This window comes from Pleurodeles waltl, chromosome 10, assembly GCF_031143425.1.
Source record: "Pleurodeles waltl isolate 20211129_DDA chromosome 10, aPleWal1.hap1.20221129, whole genome shotgun sequence".
NCBI lineage: Eukaryota > Metazoa > Chordata > Amphibia > Caudata > Salamandridae > Pleurodeles > Pleurodeles waltl.
The window spans coordinates 125005256-125031893 of record NC_090449.1 but is presented as its reverse complement, the minus strand read 5'-3'; the positions used below and the strand labels follow the sequence as shown (position 1 = coordinate 125031893).

Below are 26638 nucleotides of genomic sequence, written 5' to 3'. Positions count from 1 at the left end.
ATGCGTTTGGAATAAAAAAACAATGTGCAAACCCTCTACATAATGTATGCAGTCGAAAAAATCAAGCTAGTTTTCGGCTGTCCATAGAGTTCTTGTAAGACTTACAAACCATGAACATATATTATCGTGCTAAAACAATCCCTCAGTGGTTTACTGGATGATAAGACACAGAGCCCAATATTAGGTGTTACATTAAATGTAATTCTAAAATTAGAAGCATTTTAATGACTGAAATACCTTATGTATGAAATGGTAAGACCTCAAAATGGTTTTGCTATTAATTTCACTGTAGAGACGAAAGTTTAGGACCTTCCAAACGACTGTAGTGGACGTGTTGTGTTTCTCCTTTTCTAAATGTCAAGGTTTTGTTTTTGGCAACGTTTATGGGCCAAAATCCTAGGGGACTCATCAAACTGCAGACCTGGTACTTCGAAGGATCACCTTTTGGTGTTCCCCAGTGGGCGCTCCCTCCAGCGGTCTCCCTACAACAGCAGCAGCAGCAATTGCTGGGTTCTAGGATGCAGCTGCAGCATCCAAGTGTGGTCCCCTTTTTCCTCTGTCCAGAGGCTTGGGACAGACAGTGCTTCTAACATTTATGGGGTTTTTGTGTTCTGAAATGTTTACCTGCATTAACTGTTGAGGTTTTGCAATAAGGGTGACCGGTTTCAGTCACTCGTGGTGCACCAGTCATTGGATTTACCCTTAGATGAGCATGAATATCAGCATAGATGTAACAATGTTGCTTGCAAGATCCAGGAAATGGATGCTATCCAGAGAGGCACCCCCATTCCCGACTTCCTCTTCTTCCCCCATGTCTTTGATTGGCTGACTTACCTCATGGGAAAACACAAGTTATCTTGCCATAAAAGACCCCTGCAAGTTGGACCTGGCCAACCGTGCTTATGAGTCGGTGGCCACCATGGAGCCTTCTGTGAAGATACTAAGGATCCTAATCCCAGAAACCCCTTGCATATAAAACTCTTAATTTTAAATGTTGAGGAATGCAGGAGTCTAACTGGCAGAGAGTTGATACTCAACTGCCGGGACTTGAAAATATAAACAGATGCTTCCTTCCAGCTTATCAAAATCGTCAGTAGGCGCTTCAAGAATGTGGACATGAATGCACCCATTTCCATCAGGATGGGTAAAACCCTGAATGCCCTGCAAAAGCCCTGATGGCCTACCTTGTTTATACTGTTGCTCCTTAAATGAACACCCCCAGCCAGACAAAGAGTGCAGTAATATTGACAAAGTCCCTTGAAGCCCTTGTTACGCCCATCAGTGATTGGGCAAGATCTCCAAGAATCAACAACTACAAGTGCAAGTGAGCTGAGTGGTGCATGCGTGTGATCACACTCCCTCACTACACCAACGTTTTTGTTGTTTTATCCTGCTTTGAACAAGCTCTTTAGGGGGAAGGCCAGCACCTGGTGGGGAACCCATGACAGTGGGATTGAGAAGAGTATGCTTAACACGTTGTGGACCCTTTGAACCTTTGGGTTTTCACACTATTTGGTTTGGGCTAGATGTGGAACAGCACCTGGAAACTGATGAGGATAGGGGGGAGATGGTGAGCAGATGAGCAGATACGAGGCCGAGAAGATTGGAAGGGAATACAGGTGATGAGATCAGAGTTAGTTGCAAAATGTGCATTACCAATGCAAGGTTGTTCAACACCCAGACAGTATTACATTGAGTGGCCTGAGGGCATAGAATGCATGTGTCTGCTTTCTACAAATCTAGGTGCACTTGGGTATTTACGAAGGGGCTGCAAACTCGTACGTAGATCCATTGTAATACAGGTCACACATTTTGCTACATGAGCCACAGCACAATCTCCAGAGAGTATTACTTTTCTTGAGCGTGCAAACAAATCTTGACAAAGTTGAGTCCAATGGATTACCCAGCTGGTATCCCTGGTCTTGCCTTTTTGCCCAGAGGTGCTTGTGTATCCCACAGAAGTTAGTCTGAAGGATTAACATGGTAGCCAGGGCATTGGGTAACTCCCAAGATTTCCCACACACAGTCCTGCAGGCACAGCAGTGTCTGAGGAAATCCTGGAGATTCCTCAGGATTTCCCCATCTACATGTTCCATGAGGCAACAGGTCCATACAATAGAGACATTTGTATGGCATGCTAATGTATGCCACTGCCCTGCCACAGCCAGACAACCATGTGCCACCAGCTGAGACAGGAACCAGGCAGGGTAGTGGCAAGAAGTACGTCTAGGTGTAGGTGGAACATCACACAGGACTAAATTGACCTCTAAATGTTAAAATAGATCATTAAACAAAGCCAGATCTGGAGGAATCCCTTCTTTCTGTCTGAGTGGTAGTTGCACCTATCTAATTCCACCAACCTTCAAGAAAACACATGTAAAAGGTAAATTCACCATTACAGATCACGGTTTCAGTAAACCTTCCCAGTGAGGGCTCCATGTGTCTATCATCCCGGTCACATCCGCCATGAAGGGGTCAGTGCGAGTTGCGGACGCCGAATTATGCCATAAATATTAAAGGACAGTGCATGCCATGAATTACGGACACCAAAAAACTTGCACTCCACGGCTAGTTATTTGCAGAATGGCTGGGAAGAAGATCTCTTCGAGAGCGAAACACGGCGCCATTAAATAAATATTTCTGCAAATAACTAGCCTTGGAGTGCGAGTACTTGTTTGGGGTCCCTACTTCATGGCACGGCAACGTCAGTGAAAAAAATTATATATATATATATATTTATTTATTTTGGATTTATTTTTTTCTTGGAGAAGCCACACATCTGGAATTGGAACCCATTCCCAGGGTCCCCAAGTTAGCAGTTAAGTAGATGTATGGACACACGAAGTGGCCCAAAGTTGGATGGAGAAAAGGGCAAAAGAGCAAAACAGTATAATTATATGTCCTACATGTGCAAACTAAAATATTTAATGTTGTCACATTCCATGTGCTCCCATGCTAGTGAAAATACACCACACATGCTACATTTAAGGCTCCTTTTCTGCCCCCTCTCCTTCATTATAATCGCAGCAGGAAATTGATACTTGCAGAGCTCTGGTACTTTAATAAGCACAAAAAAACAGAAGAAACGCAAAAAGCCAAATTACCTCGGCTAAAGTGAGGAGTTTCAGTGGAAAAACAATGATCCCATTAGTCCATGCTCAGAAGACTCTTCTTATGTGTGGTAATCATGCTGCTGCATGATTTCTGGAAACTAACGACAGACAATATGCCTTTTATCCCCACAGCTGGAAGGTTGTATCAAAGGTGAAAACCAAACAGTACCCCTGGACACCTGCACCAAGGAAGAGGCTCACTGGACAATCCAGAGGTGCAGCGGATGGGTCATTCTGCACTACAAATTAAACTATGAAGGTAAAGCTACCAGTTACACCCTGCACTAAAGGCAGGTTTAATGGCTTAGAAGCTCGTTCCGACTGTCCTACTACAATTATGTAGTAATACCGAACTGAGAATTAACAAAACCGCAGGGTTGGGTCATTCCCAAGTACTTGCTTCTCCTCCCTCAACTTCACACTCCTGGAAATACACTCATTCCAATCCAGTGACGGCTGGTAATTGGAGCAGGAGGGGGAGCTGACCACGCACACACTCACCCTTCTATAAATAGCATTTTCACCTGTTGGCCCAGCGGAACACTCACCACAACATTGACGCCAGCTCGTAACTGAGCCGGCAGCAATGTTGTGGTGCATTGGGTGCAACAGCACCCATCACACATTTCACTGCCTGTAATTTGTGCCCCGATGCCCCCATTCCACCAGCCTTTCCATGGCAGTTTTTACCACCATGAAAAGGCTGGCGGATGGGGACTTGTGATTCCCAGGATGCTTGCAGCTCTGCCCTGGCGGATTACAACCGCTGGGATCGTCAGGCTGCAGTGTCAGCGGTTGACCGTAGCGGCTCCGCCATGGTCATAATGGGGCCGTTGGACCGCCCTGTCTGTGGCAGTCGGGCCACCATCGTGAGGCTGGCGGTCAAAAGACCGCCAGCCTCGTAATGAGGCCCTAAGTCATTTACTACACCCGTTATCAAAATTCTCATATCACAACACTCACCAATAATTAGCCCGTAGAATATTCTTCGTTTTCCTTTTGGTAACTGAGTTATAATGTGATGCACAAGAAGGATGTTTGAGAAACGTTTTGTTTGCTCTGCAGTAATAAAAAGAGACACCTTGGTCTGAACATTCTGTGGTGCAATATAATGAAATAATTTGAATCCATTGTGGTGACCCTAGAACAATTCCTCTTTCATGGCATTAGCATGGAATAGTTGTAGATTTACATGTTGAGCTGACGTGTTCTCTTTTCTTTAGTTTGAAAATCTTTCACATTACCCAGCTAGTGAGAGTACACCAGATGTAAATGGTTTCAGGGGGTGAGAAGGCTATAGGGGGCACTCATTTTGGGTGTTTTATTCAACCACTGATAATCAGGACATCCAGTACCCCTAAGTGATAGTGGGTAAAGAGTTTCCACTTGTCAGGGACTCCACTGAACAAGTCTTCCATCTGAAGCCTTCAGGGTGTGGAAATCTTGGTGGTGGGGAATCAATGAATGTGATTGCCAAGCAGCAGTGGGGTAAGGGTTCTTGCAGCTGCAAACAGCCTCTAAAGCTTCCCCCATTTTAAGTATGCATAGGTAACAAATATTGAGAAGTTTACAAATATGTTTTCAGAGTTGCGAGTCAGCAGATTTCATAGCTTCACACACAGTGGCTCATATATTATTGACCTATGTAAAGCCAATATATGACCTTGAGGTCTAGATCTGTACCAAATAAATACCACCTATAAATAAACATTGGCAGAACCAATAGGGCTCGGCTACACAAGGGCTATTGGCTTTGGCAATGTGTTTTGCCATGTTGTACACTAGTGTGGCTGCTGTTCTACAAGGCTAAAAGTTCGTGGTGTGAAGGGTCAGGGTGTAGTGGGGAGTACAGTGTTGTAGAGTGGATTGGTTTGAATGCCGTGGAGTGGAGTAGGAGGTATAGAGTTGAGTAGAGGGGAGTAGAGTTCAGTGGTTCAGTGGCAGAGAGAGTCATGGAGGGAAGTGGGGTGGAATAAGGTGGAGTGGATTGAGGTAGTGGGGTGGATTTGATTGGGGTAGAGTGGGTGGATTCAGTGTGTTGGATTGGATTAGAGTGGGGTGGATTGAAATGGGTGAGAAGAATAAGATTGGGGTAGGGTGGATTAGATTTGACTGGAGTGGGGCAGTTTGGAGTGGGGTGGATTGAATTCACTAGATTGGAGTGGGGTGGATTGGACTGGAGTGGGGTGGATAGGATTGGATTAGAGTGGGGCATTGGACTGGAGTGGGGTGGAGTGGATAGGATTAGAGCGGATGGATTAGATTGGACTGGAGTGGGGTGGGTTGGAGTGGGCTAGATAGATTGGAGTGGGGTTAATTGGATTGCAATGGAGTAAGGGTGGATTGGATTGGGGTGGGTGGGTGGATAGATTGGAGTGGGTGGGCTGGATGGGTGGAGTTGGGTGGACTGGACTAGTATGGGGTGGGGTGGATTGGGATAGAGTGAGTGGATTGGAGCAGAATGTGGTGGATTGGAGATTGGGGTGGGTGTGTTGGATTGGATTGCCGTGGATTGGAGTGGTTTGGAGTGGGGTGAATGCTTGGAGGTGGGGTGGATTAGAATGCATTGAGGTGGATGGATTGGAATGGTGTGGGATGGGAATAGGGTGGACTGAACTGGGATGGAGTGGGGTAGGGTGGGTTGAATTAGGATGGGGTAGATTGTAGTGGAGTGGTTTTGATCGGATTGGGATGAATAGAGTGGGGTAGGCTGAATGGATTGAGTTGGGGTGCATTAGACTGAACTGACATGGGGTGAAGTGGATTGGAGTGGATTTGATTGGTTTGGCTTGGGGTGGAGTAGGGTGAGTAAGACTGGGTCAGATTAGACTGGGGTGGATTGCATTGAGGTGATAGGGATTGAATTAGCATGGGGTAAATTAGACAGCAATAGGGTGGATAGTAGTGGGGTGGAGTGGGTTAGAGTGAGGTGGATTAGATTGAGTGGGGTGGATTAGGGTGTGGTGGGGTGTACTGGATTGAGTGTGGTGGATTGGATTTGGGTGGATTGTATAGCGGTGGGGTGGGGTGGACTGAATTGGGGTGGGTGGGGTTAATTGGTTTGGGGTGGGGTGGAATGGAGTGGATTGTGCTGGATTGGATTGGGGTGGGTCAGATTAGATTGTAATATGGTTGACTGGAGTGGGTGGATTGGATTGGTGTGAGGTGGATTGATTGGAGAGGGGTGTACTGGAGTAAAGTGTTACCGTCCGCTGGCCCAGCGGAAAAGTCACATCAACATTGCTGCCGGCTCGTAATAGAGCCGGCGGCAATGCTGATGTGCAGCGGGTGCAGTAGCACCCGTCGAGCATTTCACTGCCCGAAATTCGGGCAGTGAAATGCACGACGGGGCTCTGCCTGGGTGCTTGCACCGCTGCCCTGGGGATTATGACCGCCATGCAGAAGCCTGGCGGTATAGTGGAGGGGCCGGCGCTATGGCCGTGGCTATTGCGCCACCGTCATAATAGCTGGCGGAACACCGCCAGCCTGTTGGCGGTGTTATCGCCAGCTTACCGCCGGCCGCCAGGGTCGTAATGACCCCATTGGTCTTTTTGGCATTAATATTATAATTGCCAATTTGAATGTAATAAACTTATTTGAACACAACATTTCCCATTTCTGACAAAACTTTGGATGGCAATAGGTCAGACAATTATCATTAACAATGATTTCCCTTGATTTATTTCAATTTCTTAGTTATATTTGTTAACACAAGAGACCTGGCTGCCACTAAATGGTGGGCAGCGTATTAGCAAATAAAATATGTGTAGGAATACTACACACCTCAGCTATCCATGGTGACAAGTAAAACAGGTCTAAAACTTTTCAGAAAAAAATGAGTCTCGAGAAGTTTGCAGAAGGGAAGAAACAGAACACAAATGAAGGTATAATGCCAACTTCTCATAACACAGCAGAGACCACTAAGCAGGTTTTCTGCAATTCCTGGTCACCAGGCAAACTGCCGAGGATTAAACATGTACAGTTTCATTTCTTTGAAATAATGAAATCAGAGACCTGGGCCTGAACATTCTGCGGTGCAAAATAGTGAAATAACGTCAAAGTTATGGTGGAACTAATCCTCTCTCATGACAGTAGTATCTTGTTCCAAGTAGAAGTAGGAGATCACTCACTTTTGAATGAAAGAACACCGAAGAATAGGACCTCCCATGCTAAGTACAAATCATTGCCTGGCAGGAGACCAGATACCAGAATACATTTCTCCCACTGAATGTTTAAATACTAGTAGCTAGATTATCTGAGGCGAAACTATCAAAAGCAATTTTATGCATGTGTCCGGGCTCTACTAATTTCTTGTTTATATTGTTTTTGGTCTTTTCTAAAAACAACGCTATGTGTGCTCTTCGGTGCTGACACTTTGTTTGCAACTGACTTTAAATAAGGCTCTTGTATGGAGGATCAAGAACAGTGCCAGAGTAGTATGATTGTTTCATACCTTTGTAGGGCAGAGTTGTAGGTAAAATAAATAGGTTGGCTGTGGATAACTAAGTTCTTCTTCATTTCTACGGCCCCCTCATAAGATGAAAAACTAAACGAAAAAGGTCAGTCAGGACCACCGCTACTGAGGTGGCCCAAATGCCACATTAAGAACCTGGCGGTCAGACTACCAGGATTCTGCTGTCAAACCTGGGATCGGTGATCCTGACGGGTTGACAGCAGATGGAGGTCATGATCAGCCATTGTGGCGCTGCATGCAGCGCTGCCCTGCTGATAACAACCTTGTTCTCCACCAGCCTTTTCATGGTGGTTTTACCACCTTGAAAAGGCTTGTGGAGAACAGGTGCAGGGGGCCACAGGGGGCCCCAGCACTGCTCATGCACTTGATAAATGGGCTGTGCAGGGGTCCCCTTTCCCAGCACCGTCCCAATGTTCACTGTCAGTGAACATTGCAATGGTGCTAGTGCACACTTCAAGCGTCAGCATTCCCGCCAGCTCGATTTCAAGCCGGAGACAATGCTGCTGCCAGTTTCTTGCCAGGATGATGGGCCGAAACCTTGGTTTCTGGCCGTCAGCCTAGCTAGAAACTCATAATAGGTCTGGCGGGGTGGCGGGAGTGACCCCTGACCTGTTTAGGCCAGGTGAACACTCCCCACGCGCACAGCACCACCTAGCCATGCCCGTGTCTCCCCACCCCGCCCTCGCTGCTGCCAAGGGATCAAGGCCCTCCTGGACCTGATCCTCCCTGGTGTCTAGTGGTAAGCGTTAGTGTGTTTTTCAATTTCTTTTTCTTCTTTTTCCTGTAGTTTCACTTTTCCTTGTTTTCCTTGTTTGCGCCTTGTTTTTAGATTCTTGACCTGTTTTCTCCGTCTCCCCTGCCCACCGCTGCGTCCCTGTGACCCCGCCCCCCTTGCGCCACCATTCGCCCCGCCTCCCGGCTCCCATCTGCTCCTCCCTCCCTCCTCCCCTTCCTAATGGCGGTCGCTGCGTGCTGAGGTGAGTGACCCCTGACCTGTTTTGGCCAGGTAAACACTCCCCGCGCACAGCACCACCTAGCCGTGCCTGTGTCTCCCCACCCCGCCCTCGCTGCTTCCAAGGGATCGAGGCCCTCCTGGACCTGATCCTCCCTGGTGTCTAGTGGTAAGCGTTAGTGTGTTTTTAAATTTATTTTTCTTTTTTTTCTGTAGTTTCACTTTTCCTTGTGTTCCTTGTTTGCGCCTCGTTTTTCGCTTCTTGACCCGTTTTCTCCGTCTCCCCTTCCTGCCGCTGCGTCCCTGAGCCCCCCCCGCACCCCCATTCGCCCCGCCTCCCACCTCCCAGCTGCTCCTCCCTCCTCCCCTTCTTAATGGTGATCCCTGTACGACCGTGCCGCGGCGCGCCAGAGGCAAGCCCGTCTGCGCCCGTCCGCTCCTGGACTGCGCCCAGCGCCGGAACCCCTGGACCCCGCAACCTCCATGCCGACAGACTCCGTTACGATGCCAGCACCCTCCTCGCACTCAACACCGGTCGAGGCACCACCTGTTTCCAAGCCACCCCGAAACGCACCCACGGACCCTTCTCCTGCCACACCTGTAGCTTCACCTACGACAGAGCCACTAAACCTCCCAGGACCGGAATCAAACACCTCCACTGCATACTCCTCAACACCTGCTCTGCACGTAAGCACGCCATTGAGCTCTGGGACTTGCTCAACACCACCACCCCTGACGTAGCCTTCCTGACCGAAACCTGGTGGAACGACTCCTCGGCACCCGACATCGCCATAGCCATCCCGTACGGCTACAAGATCTCCCGCAGGGATTGCGTCAACGGAATCGGAGGAGGTATAGCCATCATCCACAAGGCCACCCTCGAAGTCCACACCCACATGGACGACACCCTCAAGTCCGCCAAACACCTGCACTTCTGAATCCACACCAACCCCAACACCACCCTCAGAGGGACGCTCGTCTACAGACCCCCCGGACCAAGGGCACCGTTCAGCAACGCCATCGCCGACCTCGCCAGCACCCACGCACTCACCTCCACGGATTACATCCTCCTCTGGGACCTAAACTTCCACCTTGAGAACAATAACGACACCAACTCCACCACTCTGATCGACAACCTCGCCAACCTCGGTCTCCGACACCTTGTCACCGCACCAACCCACGCCGCCGGCCACACACTTGACCCCATCTTCTCCACAAGCGCCCACGTCGCCTTCAACCACACCACCGAACTCCACTGGACCGACCACCACTGCATCCATTTCACCTTCAAGAAACAAACCAAACACCCCCACACCGATCTGCCGCCCCGTCGATGCTGGAGCAAAGTCACGAAGATCAGCTGACCAACGCCCTGGCCCAGAGACCACCTACCGACCCTGACAACGCAGCCCCCAACTTCAGGCAGTGGATCAACGACTGCGCCAACCACCTCGCACCACTCAAGAAGCCCTCCAACAGCCAAGCCGGCATAAAAGCCACCTGGTTCACCAACGACCTCCAAGCACAACTGCCGGAAACTCAAGAAGAAATAGCTCAGCGAAAGCACACCCGACAGCCACACAGCACTCAAGGACGCCACACGCAGACATCACCAACTCCTCAGGCTGGCTACGAGATCCTCCTTCAAAGCCCGCCTAGAAAACAACGCACACGACAGCAAAGAGCTCTTCAGCATCGTAAAGGAACTCTCCAACCCTAGCGCCAATGTCAACGACATCCCACCTTCCCAAGAGCTGTGCGACGCATTAGCCACCTCTCTCCACCGGAAGATCACTGACATCCATGACAGCTTCAACACCTCGACCACCTCAAACACGCCAGCCTCCTCCTCCGCGATCACCACCCGTACCAACCGCCTGACTTCATGGACCAACATCAACGACGACGAGACAAGCAAGATCATGAACTCCATCCACTCAGGATCACCATCAGACCCGTCCCCACACCACGTATACAACAAAGCAGACACAGCCATCGCACCCCAACTACAGAAGGTCATCAACATCTCCTTCGAAACAGCAAGATTCCCGGAAAGCTGGAAGCACGCCGAAATCAACACCCTTCTCAAAAAGCCCAAAGCGGACCCCAAGGACCTCAAGAACTTCCGGCCCATCTCCCTGCTCCCGTTCCCGGCAAAGGTCATCGAGAAAATTAACACACAACTGACCCGCCAGCTCGAAGACAACAACATCCTGGACCCTTCCCAGTCCGGATTCAGACAGAACCACAGCACAGAGACCGCCCTTCTCGCTGCCAGAGACGACATCAGAAGCCAACTCGACAATGGCGAAACATCAGTACTCATCCTCCTAGACCTGTCAGCCGCCTTCGACATGGTCTGCCACCACACTCTGAAAACCCGCCTCCATGAAGCTGGAATCCAAGAGAAAGCCCTTGACTGGACCACATCCTTCCTCTCCGGCAGAACCCAGAGAGTCCGCCTCCCTCCCTTCCAATCCGAAGCCACCAACATCATATGCGGCGTACCCCAGGGCTCATCCCTCAGCCCGACGCTTTTCAATACCTACATGGCTCCCCTCGCACAAGTGGCCCGCCAACACAACCTCAACATCATCTCCTACGCCAACAACACCCAACTCATCCTCTCCCTCACCAACAACCCGCACACCACCAAAACCAACCTTCACGAGGGTATGAAGTCCGTCGCCGACTGGATGAGAGGCAGCCGTCTGAAACTGAACTCGGACAAGACGGAGGTCCTTATCCTAGGGCCCACCTTCTCCGCCTGGGACGACTCGTGGTGGCCAACCTCGCTGGGCACCCAACCGACACCGATCGACCACGCACACAACCTTGGTTTCATCCTCGACTCATCCCTCTCCATGTCAAAACAGGTCAACGCCATCTCCTCCTCTTGCTACAACACCCTCCGCATGCTCTGCAGGATCTACAAGTGGATCCCGACCGAAACAATAAGAACAGTGACACAGGCCCTCGTCAGCAACAGGCTTGACTACGGCAATGTACTCTACGCAGGTATCCCGACCAAGCACCTGCAACGCCTCCAACGCATCCAAAACGCCTCTGTCCGACCAATCCTCAACGTGCCCCGCCGCAACCACATCACCCCCACCTGAGAAACCTTCACTAACTCCCCATCGACAAGAGGATCACCTTCAAAATCCTCACCCACGCACACAAAGCACTCCACAATGCTGGGCCAGCCTACCTGAACAACAGACTCAGCTTCTACACCCCCACCCGACAGCTCCGCTCCGCCAGCCTCGCCCTCGTCGTCGTCCCCCGAATCCAACAAAAATTCTCTGGTGGCAGATCCTTCTCCTACCTCGCCGCCAAGACCTGGAACTCCCTCTCGACCAACCTAAGACAGATCCAAGACCTGCTCACCTTCAGAAAACACCTCTTCGAGCAGTAGCAGCACCCCCTCCCCACCAGCGCCTTGAGACCCTCGTGGGTATGTAGTGCGCTTTACAAATATAATGATTGTATGATTGATTGACGGCCGCACCCTGTCGGAGTGTGGCGGACAGGTGTTCCTGTCCAACAAACTCATAATTGGGCTCTTAATCCTTTTCCCTTCATGTCTAAATGGAAACGCGCATATTTCTGCCAGATTGATGCCTGAAAACATGGTTAGTATGTGTTGACTCTTTCTACTGGTCACTGGATGGCTGGTTGAAGGGTAGTAAGTTAACAACTTATGAGGGGCTTTACAGCTTAATTGATTGAGAGCACTTGCTAGCACCTGATTGACAGCAAGCTGACTGACCCCAGGAAGCTTGCGTAGGAAGCAAACCGTTGGGAGAGCACCAGGGTCCAAAGGAGGTATGGAGGAGAGCACCTCAAGAGTGGGCAGGGTCCCTCTAAGAAGAAGTGGAGGGGTAAGGGTAAACAGGGGTAGTTCTCTAACGGGCTCCAACCTAGTCCCCAGGGCAAGGATTCCCAGCCCCCAGTTGAAAAGAAGCCATGATTTTCAAAAGGGAAACCTGCAAGATGCGGGTTCAGGGGGGGGCGGCACGTGTTATGTATATGACCAGGTGGGTCATGTGAAGGGGGAACACAAATGTCTCAGATGGCAGGCCTCACTATTAAGGATAGCAAGTGCTAAATAGGGCAGGGCTCTGCGGGGGCACCAGGTGGTACCCCTGCAACCTAAGATTGACACTATACTGGCTTGGGAGCCGCCCCCCCAAGACCCAGTCTGAGGGGAGTGCCTTTTTAGGTCTCACAGGCTACTATAGGAGGTTTGTTAAGAGGTAGGGCACCATTGTTACTCCATTGACTGAGTTAACTTCAGGAAGCAACTGAAGAAAGTGATCTGGACTGAGTCTTGCCAGACAGCTTTTCATGCCCTAAAGGCAGCCATGTGCAAGGCACCCATGCTGAAGGCACCTGACTTCTCTAAAGAATTTGTCATGCAGACTGATGCTTCAGAGCATGGCGTAGGAGCAGTGTTGTCACAGCCAAAGAGGGCCTAGATCAACCTGTAGTCTTCATCAGTAGGAGGCTACTTTCCCTAGAATGTAGGTAGAGTGCAATTGTGCGTGAAACTTTTGCTGTGGTCTGGGCGCTGAAGAAGCTCAGACTCTACTTGTTTGGGACCCACTTCCGTGGATCAGACTGATCACAGGCCCCTCAGTTGGTTAAGACACATGAGGGATGAGAACCCAAAACTGTTGAGGTGGTCTATCTCCCTACAGTGAATAGAGTTTACGGTGGTACAGCAACCTGGAACAGAACACGCCAATGCTGATGGTCTGTCCAGATTCTTCCACCTTAGTGATGAGAACTCCCATGAGGTTGAGTAGTTCTTCCCACTTACAGCTGGGGAGAACATGTGTTAGACCTGGCATCTTTGGCGTGGTCTCCCCTGATGTTTTGCCTCTGCTTCCCACATATAACGCGAACAGCCAAACTATGGTGACAAAATATTGTGAAATAGAACATCAATCAGGAAAGAGGAATGAATATTGCTTTTTCGATAAATATCGACCTTAAAGTAACTTTGAAGTAGGTAATTGGTTAAAATAATATAATGTTAAATAGATATTAGCAATCATATATATATTTATATGTATATACATACATACACATGTATAAATATATATTTAGCGAAATATAACACAGAAATGACACACACACACACACACAGTAAAAATAAAGTGAAAATTAGAAAGCACACAACCAGCAAAAGATGTAACCTCATTTAAATATTGCAATAAACATGCAAAATACTTTTATTTAAAACTGTACACTAAATATAGAAACAATACACACAAATATATTAAAATATAAGAATACTTTAACAATTTTAAAATTGGCAAAAATATTGACAGATACAGTATGTATACATTTTTTAAACCATTCTAAAAGTAATGTAAACATTTTAAAAACAAAATATTTAGAAAAAAACAGATCAAATTAAACAACAATATTACAAATTACACACATTCACTCAAACCAATATTAGGGAAACTTTTCAAATTCAGAGGGGTTTTAGATACTATTCCCACTACTATGTATGCAACATTAGGGAAGACTGAGGGCTTTGGTGGGGTTAGACTTACCATTCTCACTTCAGTCTAAGCAACAATAGGTAAAGCGTTGGACTTCGGAAGGGTTGGACTTTGGAAGGGTTACATTAATTATTCCCACTATCAGTCTAAACAACAGTTGAGGAACTGTTGGAATTTTGAGAGGTTCAGTTTACTTATCCCACTCTAGTGTTTACATTGGAGTGGGATTAGTAAATTGAACCCCTTGAAAATCCAACAGGTTCACTTCTGTTGCTTAGAGAAAGTATTAGACTTCGGAGGGGTTAGATTTACCATTCCCACTCCAGTCTAAACCACAGTAGGGAAAATGTAAGACTCTGTGGAGGCAAGATTTACTATTCTCACTCCAGTCTAAGCAACAGGTGGGAATGTGTTGGACCACAAGAGAGCTTAGATTTACTATTCCCATCCCAGTCTAAAGAATAGTAGCTAAAGTGTTTGACTTCACATCTTTAGATTTATTATTCCCACTCTAATCTCAGCAACAGAATGGAAAGTGCTGGACTTCAGAAGGTTTAGATTTACTATTTCTTTTCTAGTCCAAGCTACAGTGAGAAAAGTGTTGGACTTCAGAAGTTTTAGACTTACTATTCTCATTCCAGTCTACACAACAGTAGGCAAAGTGTTGTACTTCACAGAGTTAAAATTTCTATTCACACTCCAATCTAAGCAATATTAGGGAAAGTTTTGGATTTAGAGGGGTTACATTTACGATTCACACTCCAATGTAGGCAACATTAGGGAAAGTGTTGAAGTTAATAAGGATTATATACCATCCCAACTCATAATTAGTTTCAGGAAAACATTGAAACTCCTTAATACAATACAATTGTAAGTCATATTTTCATAAAAATGCATATAATGTGTACCAAAAATAAGCAAAATAATTAGAAAAAAATAATTGAAGTTAAATTCACTTCCCTCCCTACAACCTGCAAAAACCAGAAACACCCAAACAAATTGAACTAAAAAATATTTAAACACAAATATCAATTGAATTAAACAATTAAAATTCAAATAATGAAAAATACATTTGACAAAAATTAGTATTACAAACATGTAACAAGAATTTAATAATTAAATTAAATAACACAAATAATAAAAACAATGAACAAACAAGTTAAAGTACACCTAATTTATGATCAATAAAAAATTAAGATTAACAATTAATTTAAAAGATTATAAATTCAATAACTTCCCACCCGATCCCTATACAAGCCAAACAACTCACTACTAAAATATAAATTATTAGTAAACATATAAAAAATTTAAAAATAGATAATAATTTACAGATGAGTTCTAAGAAACAAAATAACACTTACATAATCAAACAGTTTTAAAATTATTAACCAATTAAATATGTAATTTACAATTAAAATTCACATATGAGTTAAATTAATTATAATTTTATTAACTTTGCACCCTTTTGTCCTACACTTCCAACAGCTAACTTCTAAAATGTAAACTACTAACATAAATTCAAACATTTAAAAAGAATAAAACTAAACTTAAACCAATAAAAGAGTGATTAAACAATTTACATAATTAATAATCAATTAAATATTTAATTAACAATACAAATAATTGTCATGAAAACAAGAAAATAATTTATTTACCTTTATTTAACTTCCCACCCTTTTCCACTATAAACCCAACAACCCACTAATACATAAATTGCTAATTAAATTAAACAATAAATTACACATTTAAAATTACAAATTATAGTTCATAAAATGAATAACAATGACACTAACATACTATCAATAAAATTGTTCTACTAACTAATAGATATAAGATAATATAGATGTAATAAAAATATTTGTTTAAGTGAACAATATTAATTACACTGATATTCTTAAAAACCTAACAAAAATTATATGCTTACCTTAAATATTCTGTTCCACAATATTCTGGTAGTCACAATATCTTTGACATGATATTCATGTCAGAGAATATTTTTAATCAGGTATTTTGGTCATTCACCTTCCAGCCACCCCTCTCCAGCAGCCTTTAGAACGTAGTCCTTCTAGTATTTTTTCACTTCTGATGAACCTCTGATTCAGCTGAATGCATATCTCACCTTGGTACAACAAATCAGTTTAGCAATCAGGTAGCCTTTTACCTTCTCAAATTACTTAGGTCAATTACCGGCAGGGATCAAACATCCCGAGCGCTACACAGAGTTGAGGTGTTCTTTGAAGAGAAACGTCTTCTGTTCCTTCCTGAAAAGCAGTGTCACAAAGCTTATCACACTTTGGTGGGGAAGTTTAAATCCTTGGAACTTGGTAACAGGCCTGGTGTTATTTCCTGCATTTTGATCAGGAGCATGATTATTATTTTGCTCCTGTAATTGTTACGAAGCCAATTGTGCATCTTAATCGCGATTGTCAGATATGATTTAGTTTTAAGTTTATTTCTTTGAAGGTGATTTGAGCTGGCAAAGAGAGTCTGTAGCGTGGTTAATGGATGGACAAGGTTCTGTAAGTGGCATTGTAGGAGAAGCTCAGTCCATTGTAAGACACTTAGGGCCTCATTACAAGTGTGGTGACTCGCATTGACGGTCGGCCTGCCGCACTCCAGGCGGTCCGACTGCTGAATTACAACTTTGGTAGGCGTACCTGCTTAAAGACCACCCTCCCCGCCAGGATCATAAATCCCAATGGGGTGATGGTGTTTGGGCTTTTAATCAGCCATGGCGGTGCTGAACTCAGTGCTGCCTGGCTGATTGCAACCCCAGCCATGAAAAGGCTGGCACAAAGCCAGTGCTGAGGGCCACAGGGGCCGCCCCTGCCCAGCACTGTCGGGAAGCGCAATGTCTGCTTTGCAGACAGTGTGCATTCCAAGGGTGCCGGAGTGCTAGGATATTGGCCTTGGCTCCGTTAAAGGAGTCGAGGCCAATATCCTAGCACTGTTCCCGCTGGTCAGCCCAGCGGTAACACGTATTACAATGTTCCCGCCTGTCAGCTTGGCAGGAAGATTGTAGTATGCAGTACACATTTATAACAAGGAAGTGGTTAATGCTATATTGTCGCACATCTGAAACCAATCAATTTAAAGTCGCGTAGCCTGTATTTGTGCGCGGTGCAAACCTGGTCGTAGAAACCCAACCACAAAGGGTTTCCAAATTGCACAGGTTTCGTAGATGGAACCCCAGAGGGGACCACCCATGGACTGTGCTGTGAGATACAAGTTGAGAAGGAAACAGCAACCCTAGTGAAACTATTCTTCATACAAGTTTGAATCTATGAGCCTTGAAAAAGTCCTTTAGGACGAAACACGTGTTGGCTGTTGTCTGTTCTTGGATTAAACACTCCATGCAACTCTACTCTTTTTGGACTATATATTTATTTTAGAGACTCAGAGTGCCCTGGTCCCTGTTTCCTTCTCAGATTGTAGTATGCTCTTGGGGAAAGTCACCGCCATGGAGGTGGAGTCCTCACCATGATTTTGGCAGTCCCATGGTGGGACCACCAAACTCATAATGAGTCCGTTAATCAGCTTCTATTCTGCTAGCAGACCGGTTTGCTCAGATGATTGCTGAGTGATGATAGTGCCCATCTATTGCCCATTTCATTTGAAGAGAGGTACATATTGGTCAGCGTCCCAGTTTTATGAAAAAATTGTCCAATCTCACATTTGCATGGCATCTAGCTTTATGGTGTTAGGAAGCCTAAACATGACTGGGATAGCTATCTGGACATGCCTACCCAGCCAACGTGGTGGGAAACTTCCAACGGGTGTAACAGCACCAAGAAAAAGGTGACCAATAATTTATTTTCATACATGAGGTTTCTAAGTCCTTCCATCCGACTTAAAATGTTGTAGATGTTCTGCTGCCAGATATGGAGGCTGGTAAGTTGAAAGTAGGGTGGAGCAGGATGAAGGCAGAACTAGTGCCACTAAAGCCGGCAGTAGGCGATAATGTTCTGATGAAGTCAACGTGCAAATATAAAACACAGAGTGATTTTTAGGCAAATTTCATGTTTCAGGTAATCTTGACTCACTGACTTCAATAAGAAGGCCAGGTTTACTAAACTTTGACACAATGCACCACAAAAGGGAAGTTGCCTGCATTGTGGTCAGATGGGTTTTGTGCCGACCCACAACTATTCTTAGAGGTTTATTTATCTTTCTATGTGTGCTGCAGAATACAAATAGAGACGTAGGTACCTTGCTCGCTGCACCACTGGATTCAAGCTAGCCTGGTTTATGAGGGGTGATACCCCGAAACGGGTCCCAGGATGCTTGTTTCCAGTCCAGAGAGGACCTGGCTTGGCAGTTCGGGTTGGACTGTTCCCATGGGGAGCAGGGTCAATACAGATTTGCATATTACTGGGTCCAAACTGGAGTAACATGGCAAACAAAATAACATTGGATTAAACCCTAATCTGCTAATGGGGTGAGTGTTCGAAGCGTTTCAGTGCTCTGTCTATCATTTTATTTTGTGGTGTTACAAAGAGAAAGTAACCAGGACAAATAAGATATTTCTCTTCATTATGACAGCCTCCTATAGGCGCACCATTTTGATGCAAACCCATATTTATTGACTGTAGTAAATACAGATTTTCATTAAAATACATGAGTGGGTGCACAGGAGCGCCCATGCTCCACCTATGTAATGACTTTCCAACACAAATAACACAGGGTAGTGGCTTGTGCTACTTTGTGCCACTTTTGTGATAAATCCTACACAAACCCACACAACATTTGCATGGCTTGCTAAAACCGAACTTTGTTTTTATGACAGAGCAGCACCACAAAGTGGTGCTGCCATGATGCAAAATCTTAGTAAATCTGGGCCGGGTTTTTAAATTAACATTCTCTCAAGCTGGATTTGTGCTATAGAAATACAACTTTATAGATACATAAAACCTTACTCCTCCATGCAGATTTTTTCAACTACTGAGAACGCAGACAACAACCCAGGAAAATTATCAATTATCTTTTACCATTTGGTTAAGTACATGCCTTACTCTCTGCAGGTTATAGTAGGCTTCTGAAAGAAATGGAGACTGGACAGGTGATCTCCGGGGACTCATTTTACATCCGTCTGAATCTAAATATCTCCAGCCAGCTTGACTGCTGCTCCTTGTCGCTGAGGTGTGATGAGATTGTGCATGTCCTGGACACCATGCATCAAGGGAGGTATGAGTGGTTCTGTGCCCGGGTGGATCCATTCAACGACAAGGACCTGGATAAAGGAACAATACCCAGCTACAGCAGGCAAGTATAATATTGACTCAAACATAAATGAAAACAGATGTTTCCTTAGTAGGGGGCATGAATAAAACCCCCAGGTGTAGCTGTAAGTCACATATGATTTGATTAAGTGATGGAGCATCATCTAAATTGTGTTTAGCAGCTGATGTGTTTTCTTCTCTCTTATAATGTTTAAAAGGAGAAGTCAGGGCGGGACTTTCAGCAGCTGGGAAAGGATATGGCAGGGATGATGAGAATCTGATATTGCGGTTCCACCTTCCACCAAGGGAAAAGGAGCCGTATGTGGCAGATGGGAAACAATTTCACATAGCCCATAACGGCCATGTTTCCCCGGTCTACGCCTTATGTGCATCTCCAATCCAGGTTATTTTTCCTTTTAATTCTTGGACTTGTAGTCCTGTTTGTCAAATAACCCACATCAACACCCAAATCCATTAATGGGCAAGTTTGTTGGTGGTCACGAGCTTATGGGACATTCTCGTCCTGAAACACTTAAAGCAGAATTAAAATCTTTGGACTTTTATACCAAACTTTTGAGAATTCAAATGTTTTTAATTTGTGAAAAAGGGTATTTGCAGGTGTAATTTAAACTTACATGTTCAAATAGCTATGTGAAATAATCCCCAAGATTTTACTGGTTTATCTGAAAATCATCACTATTTCTCTGTCTCTCAAGCCCTCTGCCTCGGTTTTCATGCTGCAGCCCGCAGGGAAGACAGAGAGGCAAAAGTAAACATTTGTTTCTGAGCTCATTTCTATCAGCAACAGTTTGCTCCTAGTAGTGTTTTGATGAGAAATCTGTTGGTTTTGGTTGCTGGCCACACCTGAACCAGCAACATTTCTGTGAGATATTGGGTTGTTGGTTGATTGGTCTGCGTCTCCTGATCAAGCAAAAGCCACAGTCCCTTGCAGGTGAACCACAAAAAGTCACAAAAATAAACTGTGCCTAACCTTGAGTAGTTTGGCACAAAAAGCAGTCAGGATTAACTTAGAGACAATGTGTAACATTTTTATGCGGCACATAAACAGCAATAAAGTGGAAACACAACAAAGGAAAAATCAGAATGAATTGTAATAAATTATTAGACACCAAAATTACAAAAATCTAAGCAGTCGAACTGGAGTTTTGAATCTTTACCGATTTTAGTGAAAATAGCTCCAAACAAAATAATATGGTTATCTGGTCGCACTGCACCAGGTCAAAGTCACAGGTTTACTCTGATCGCGATGGAGAGCAGGTTGGCTGTAGTCACCAGATTAATCCAGCTAAAAGTTTTACCTTCTCAAATCTGCAATAAGAGTCCAGTTTCGGGTGAAGGGGGCCACAGGGCGCAGGGAGAGTGTTGTGGAAGACTGCTGGAGTAGCGCGAAGAGCAGGCTCAGCACCACATATGGGCATTTTCTGTATCTTCACATTAGGGGCCCACACCAACAATCGGTGCTGTAGTATTAGGAGGCAGTTGCCAGAACTTTGCATCTAATGGTGGCACTGGTGGCAAGTTCTTGGCACAAAAGGGCCATTTGCGGTCACAAGGAGCCAAGAAACTTCAATACAGCTCTCTCAGATCACACCAAGGGCCCTAGACCAGAGGGGTACCGCTTGTGGCTCAGGAACTCACTTTAGCTGGGTCCAGGTGCTGGTTCAGTATGTTGGGGAGCATTGTTATGTCCCTGAAGCTCAGATCAGGAGGCCAGCAGACTAGCCTTTGGAGTCACTCTTGTAATCTTGGGCTCATGATGAAGTTGTAGGTCCAGTTCTCCTCTCTGAGGCAAGAAGGCAGGTGTGCAGCAGTTCAGCAAGGCAGCAGTCCAGCAGAGTGGCAGTCCTTTTAGCAGCCAGCAGTCCTTCTTCCTGGCAGAGTCCATAGATCCAGAAGTGTACCGAAGAGTTGATGTCTGAGGTCCCCTTTAAACCCTGGTGCTCTTTTACTGGAAAGTGGAAGAAGCTTCTAGACACTGGTTTTGAAGTGCATGGAATTTCCTGACTCCTCTGCCTGGCTCCAAGGTGATTGCAGTGCCAATGTGGAGGTGACAGGACCTTTGTGTAGAAGCATAGCACTCCCTATTTAGTTGCAAGTAGGGCTATGCTCAGTGTCACCTCCTCATCCTACCAGCAGATGGCTTATTAAGACATACCTTATCCCTGTATTGTGTGACTGTCTACACGGAATTCACAAAGTCTGTAACACCAAGTCAGGAGACCCAAGACAGGCTACAGGCACACAAGAGATAAGGGCAGAAAAATGGCAACTTTCTAAAAGTGGCATTTTCAAAATTGTAATAAAAACTCCAAACTTACCGTTAAATAGGGTTTATCATTACTATCTCAAAGACACCAAGCGTGATATAGCTGCTGGCTCCAAATTGGAAATTACATCTTAATAAATCTAATAAGGAATCCTCAATGTCATTCTATGGGAGGGGAAGGCGATAGAGTGGTGTTAAATGAATTTAGGAGATTTTCATGACAAAGCCATGCAAAACTTAAAAGTAGATGTCTGACCTTTTAATTACAATGCGCCCTGATCTATGTGCTACCTAGGCCGTACCTTAGGGGTGACATATATGTAATAAAAGGAGATTTTACTTCAAGTGGACATGGCAGCTTAAAACTGCATTCAGGCTGCAGTGGCAGTCTTGATACATGTTTTAAGTTGCTACTTAAGTGGACAGCACAATACGTGCTGCAGGCCTACTGATAGCATTTCTTTTAATGGTCCTGGGTATATGGTATACCAATCTACAAAGGACTTATAAGTCAGTTAAATATGCTAATTATGGATATACCACTTTACCCATGTTTTAGGGGTGTGAACACAAGCACTTTATCACTAATTAGCAGTAGTGAAGTGCACAGAGTCCTAAGGCCAACAAAAACAAATTCAGCAAAAAGTGGAGGGAAAAAGGCAAAATGTTTGGGGTGACCATGCAGAGAGGGTCAGGTCCACCATTTTTTAACACAGCATTTTACAAAGTAGCAGATGCTACTGAGGTTTGCCACAATGCAGTCAGTGTAGAATGCATGAGCAGCTGTATCTGATGTCCTATGCTGTGTGTTATTCATGTGCAGCATTTTCCATTTCTTCGAAGAGTGCCTGATCTGTCCCAGGTGGTATTGAATCCAGACATATTAGTCCACCTCAAATAACTTGCTGCAGTCCTGCTTTCTTCATCCTGGTTCCTGCAACTGCCTGGTCTCACATGGAGCTCATCTCTTCCTTGGTGCTTGTGCTTGCTCCATGGTCTAGTAAAGATCACTACCAGTGCTTCTTTTGCCAGAGCTCAGCACACAAACTCATCTTAGAACGTTGGTAATTAATTGAGTTGCTCTTTTTAAAGTTTGCATTGAGTATGCACTGGTCAGGAAGTTGTACATTTTGCACACAAAAACAGGGCTGCTGCTGCAGCATTGTTAATTATGAGAGACACAGGCATATCTGTATTTCAGGGGTGTCATTCCTATCACAAGAAGGGGACAGTGAACTTAACGGCACATAAAAACCTTTCCAAGGCTATGCCAAACCTTTGATCAAGAAGATCAATGACTAGACGGCGGCAGCTCCACCGCTAAGGCGTAGGAGCGTCGCCCCACTGGATTTTAGCAAAAGGCAAAATAAAATGCTAATAACGCTATATTATCATTTTATTTTTCCTAGAAGTAAGGGGGGGCTGAACTGGAGAAGCACAGAAGGAGGGGTATGTGCACCATAAAGTGCACATGTCTATTTGGCCGGCAGGTTGGCCGGCCAAACAGACATGTGCACTTTGCATGTTCTCTGCCTGCTGTATTGCACAGCCGAGTGGGGAATATCCACAGGATTTCACTCCCAATCTCAGCACAGAAGCAGACCAGTCACACCAACACTGCTGTCATGCTGGTGACAGCAGCATCATGATTGGCTGGGACCCTCGGTGCTGCTGGGAAGAGGCTGAGGATGGAACGGAGATGAACTGTGTCTCTCAAAAGAGAAGGTAAGTGTTTTTTATTATTATTATTATTTATTGTTTTTAACAAACCCCTACAGCCTCCCTGTCCGTCCCTCCAGCCCCCGTCATTAGCAGCCGCAATTGTGACTAGGATCCAATGGCTTGCAGCTCATTGTCTCATTTAGGACTAGGTGGTCAAGGCCAAAGCTATACTTCCTGTGTGACTCCTCAGGGGTGTGGAATTTATTAAAATATCTACTTGTCAATGGGACAGGCTGCTTCTCAAATCTACTTGTCCTGTAAAAAGATCTACTTGTCCCTTTGGTGCCATGTAGTGTGGCGCCAAATTATGGCAGCAATCTCATTATGTAAGAGCTCTCATAATAGCCTCTCTGATTATGGCAGGGCTACTACCATAGTAGGGCTTGAATACTTGCAGTTTCAATCCCTACTGTAGCAATTTCCTTATTTTTCCACCTTTCTGCAGATCTGCATACTGGGGCTGGAGGAAGCAGTAAGCAAAAGTTCCAGGGCTGGAATGCCTTTGAGTCTGCAAACCTACTAACCTGCATGTTTTAAAGATTTTCACCAGCTTCTCTCTAATATTTTCCCATAATAAGAAAGGTTGGATATTTACTCCTGACAATGGCAGAATTAGAACTTCTTCCAGGGTTGAGAAGAAAGTGGCTGGAGGGAAAATGAACTTGCAAATGCTCAATAGATTTTCACATGAGAAAATCTACACATGCGTATTTACCCATGCTAAAATACAGTTCACAAATATTTTATAGGGGTACGACATATACCATGGGTGCACTTTTGTGACTTTCTTTAAGAATTTGGGGCCACATGTAGGATACGTTCAGATTTGCGACCCGCAAATTGCGAGTCGCAAATCCGAATGTAGGATGGTGTCCCTGACACCATCTGTGATTCGCAAGGGCTTCGCAAATGCACACCTCATGAATAATCATGAGGTGGGTCGCAATTTGCGACCCCCTTGCGAATGGCGGCCTCACAGGGATGGTGGCCTGCTGGAGACAGCAGACCACCATGTCTGTGACTGCTTTTCAATAAAGCAGTTTTTTTTTTTTTTGTAATGCAGCCCGTTTTCCTTAAAGGAAAACAAGATGCATTACAAAAACGAAAAATGAAACGTTTTCGTTTCATTTTTTTAGAGCAGGCAGTGGTCCGCAGGACCACTGCCTGCTCTGAAAAAATGTTTACAGTGACATTCACAATGGGGAAGGGGTCCCAGGGGGACCCCTTCCCTTTTGTGAAAGTGTTAGCACCCATTTGAAATGGGTGCAAACTGCGATTGGTTTGCGCCCGCAAAACAATCCTACATTGCACTACGAGTCGCAATTAGGAAGGGAACACCCCTTCCTAATTGCGAGTCGCAAACCCGTTTTGCGATTCAGTAACCAGGTTACCGAATCGCAAAACTGGGTTTGTGCATCGCAATGTGCTTTTTGCACGTCGCAAACAGCGAAAGTTGCTGTTTGCGACATGCAAAAAGCTACCTACATGTGGGTCTTGGTCCCGAATTAGGTCTGGTGTTAACAAAGACATTTTGTTTTTATTAAACTTCTATTTATCTCTCTTTTGGCTGGCTTTACTGTGAATGATCGCATTCTTCTCTTCCACAAGGAGCATATTGGCACACAAAGTAGTTTTGTTCAGTGTCAGGAACAACAGTGGCAATCAGTGACGTAACGAAACTGGAGGGTGCCCCTTTGCAAAGAACATGAAGGAGCCCCCTCTCCAGACTCACTCAGGGCAGGTGCTGTGCTGAAGGGGCCCCCTGGAGGGCGGCTGCGGGGCCTTTGTTATGCCACTGGTGGCAACATGTGCTTTTAGAGTTCAAAAACGTTTTGGGGTTTTTTTGCCAGTGTTTGTTACAATGTTGAGGGCCTGGTAGCTCCCACAACAATAAAGTGTTACAAAAGCCATGTCAAAACAAGACATGCATTGATGAAACTAAAAGACTTATAAAAATATGTCAGATCAGTTGGCTTTGTCAGTGTTTGTTTATTTTCATGCTTCCCATAATCGTGTTGAAAATGGTTACACTGATTTTCCATTAGAAATATTTTTGGGAAATACTAGCATGCATCAAAACATTTTACTAAATGACACTTCATTTGCATCTAATCAGAGAGCATTCTGGGAGCATTATACTTAGCCTCATAGCCTAAACTTTTCAAACATGTGTATACACGTTTTTTTTTTTTTGTACTGGAACCAACGTCCATACTGAAGTGTGACCTTAAAATATTTATTTACAGCACTCACCCTAATAATGAAGGTTTTCAAATAATGAACCATAAATACAAGTTCGAACAGCATTATCTTTTGGAAACACATTACCTCAACTGCAGAGAGTTCCACTCACTGTAAACAGGCAGCCAAAGGGTTTGTGCTGCAAAGGGTTGTGCCTACTTGTCCCAAGGACAAAGTGAACATAAAAACTTGTTGCCCTTGACCCCAAACAAGATGTCCTGGGCGTCGGGCTATAGGAATTCCACATCCCTGCTCCTCCTAAACCATGACATGATATCAGGCCATGCATGGTCTGGCACAGAAACCTTGGATTTAGCTACCATGCTCAAACAAAGACAAGCTCTTAATTTGCTCCATGGCAGGTGTATAGCTTACTGTGTCGTGTATTTCATTGAATTCTGGTAACATAGTTTGTTTTTCCATTATATATTCAAAAAATGCAATGTAAAGAAAAACAGAACTGGGCCACCCATTGACATAGACATGAACCAACCCTTGATCAATCGGTCTGTGCATAAAGGCGAGCAACTTTTCTTGTAAAACCAATGGCAAAATGGAATATATATACTGGTATTTCAATATTGCTGAGCAAATATAGTAGGGACCAATAGAAGGTTGTACTTTGCAATAGGCTAGCCTGGGAATTACTACATGCCCCACCCTACTACTTCAGGTTCGCCACAACATAATTTACACTGTATTAACATTAAATTAATTAAGGGGAATTTAAATAATTAAATTGTCAGAGTCGGGGTTAGAGTAGGGTTAGTTTTTAATTAATGTAACTGATATAAATTTAGGGATAATGTTAGGGATATAAGCAGAGTTCGATTAATGCATCTTACTTATTTATCTGATATAAATTAATTTACGTTTATTGTCGGCATTAGGGTTAGGTTTTCGTTAGGCTTACTTGTTCAGTTTATTGCAATAAACATAATTTAAGAATATGGTTATGGTTAACATAAGGGTTAGTAAATGGGTAGCAGCCAAATTTAATTTGATTTAAATTAGGGTCAAGGTTACATTAATTAATTTGCCTTTAAAGTAGAGTTAGCTTTAAAGTTGGGTCGCTAGCCATGCAGGACCTATGTTTAGCTTGAGGAAGTGA

General features: G+C 44.9%; 1 protein-coding gene across 2 annotated transcripts in view; it reads left to right on the top strand.

Annotated features, from left to right (window-relative positions):
- Nucleotides 1–26638, top strand: part of CARD11 (caspase recruitment domain family member 11) — a 538982-nt gene that overhangs the window by 443169 nt on the left and 69175 nt on the right. For both annotated transcript variants that reach the window (XM_069209962.1, XM_069209961.1), the window contains exons 16-17: nucleotides 3246–3372; nucleotides 19080–19320. In XM_069209962.1, coding sequence (XP_069066063.1) covers nucleotides 3246–3372; nucleotides 19080–19320 — 368 coding nt within the window. The remainder of the gene's footprint in view (nucleotides 1–3245; nucleotides 3373–19079; nucleotides 19321–26638) is intronic.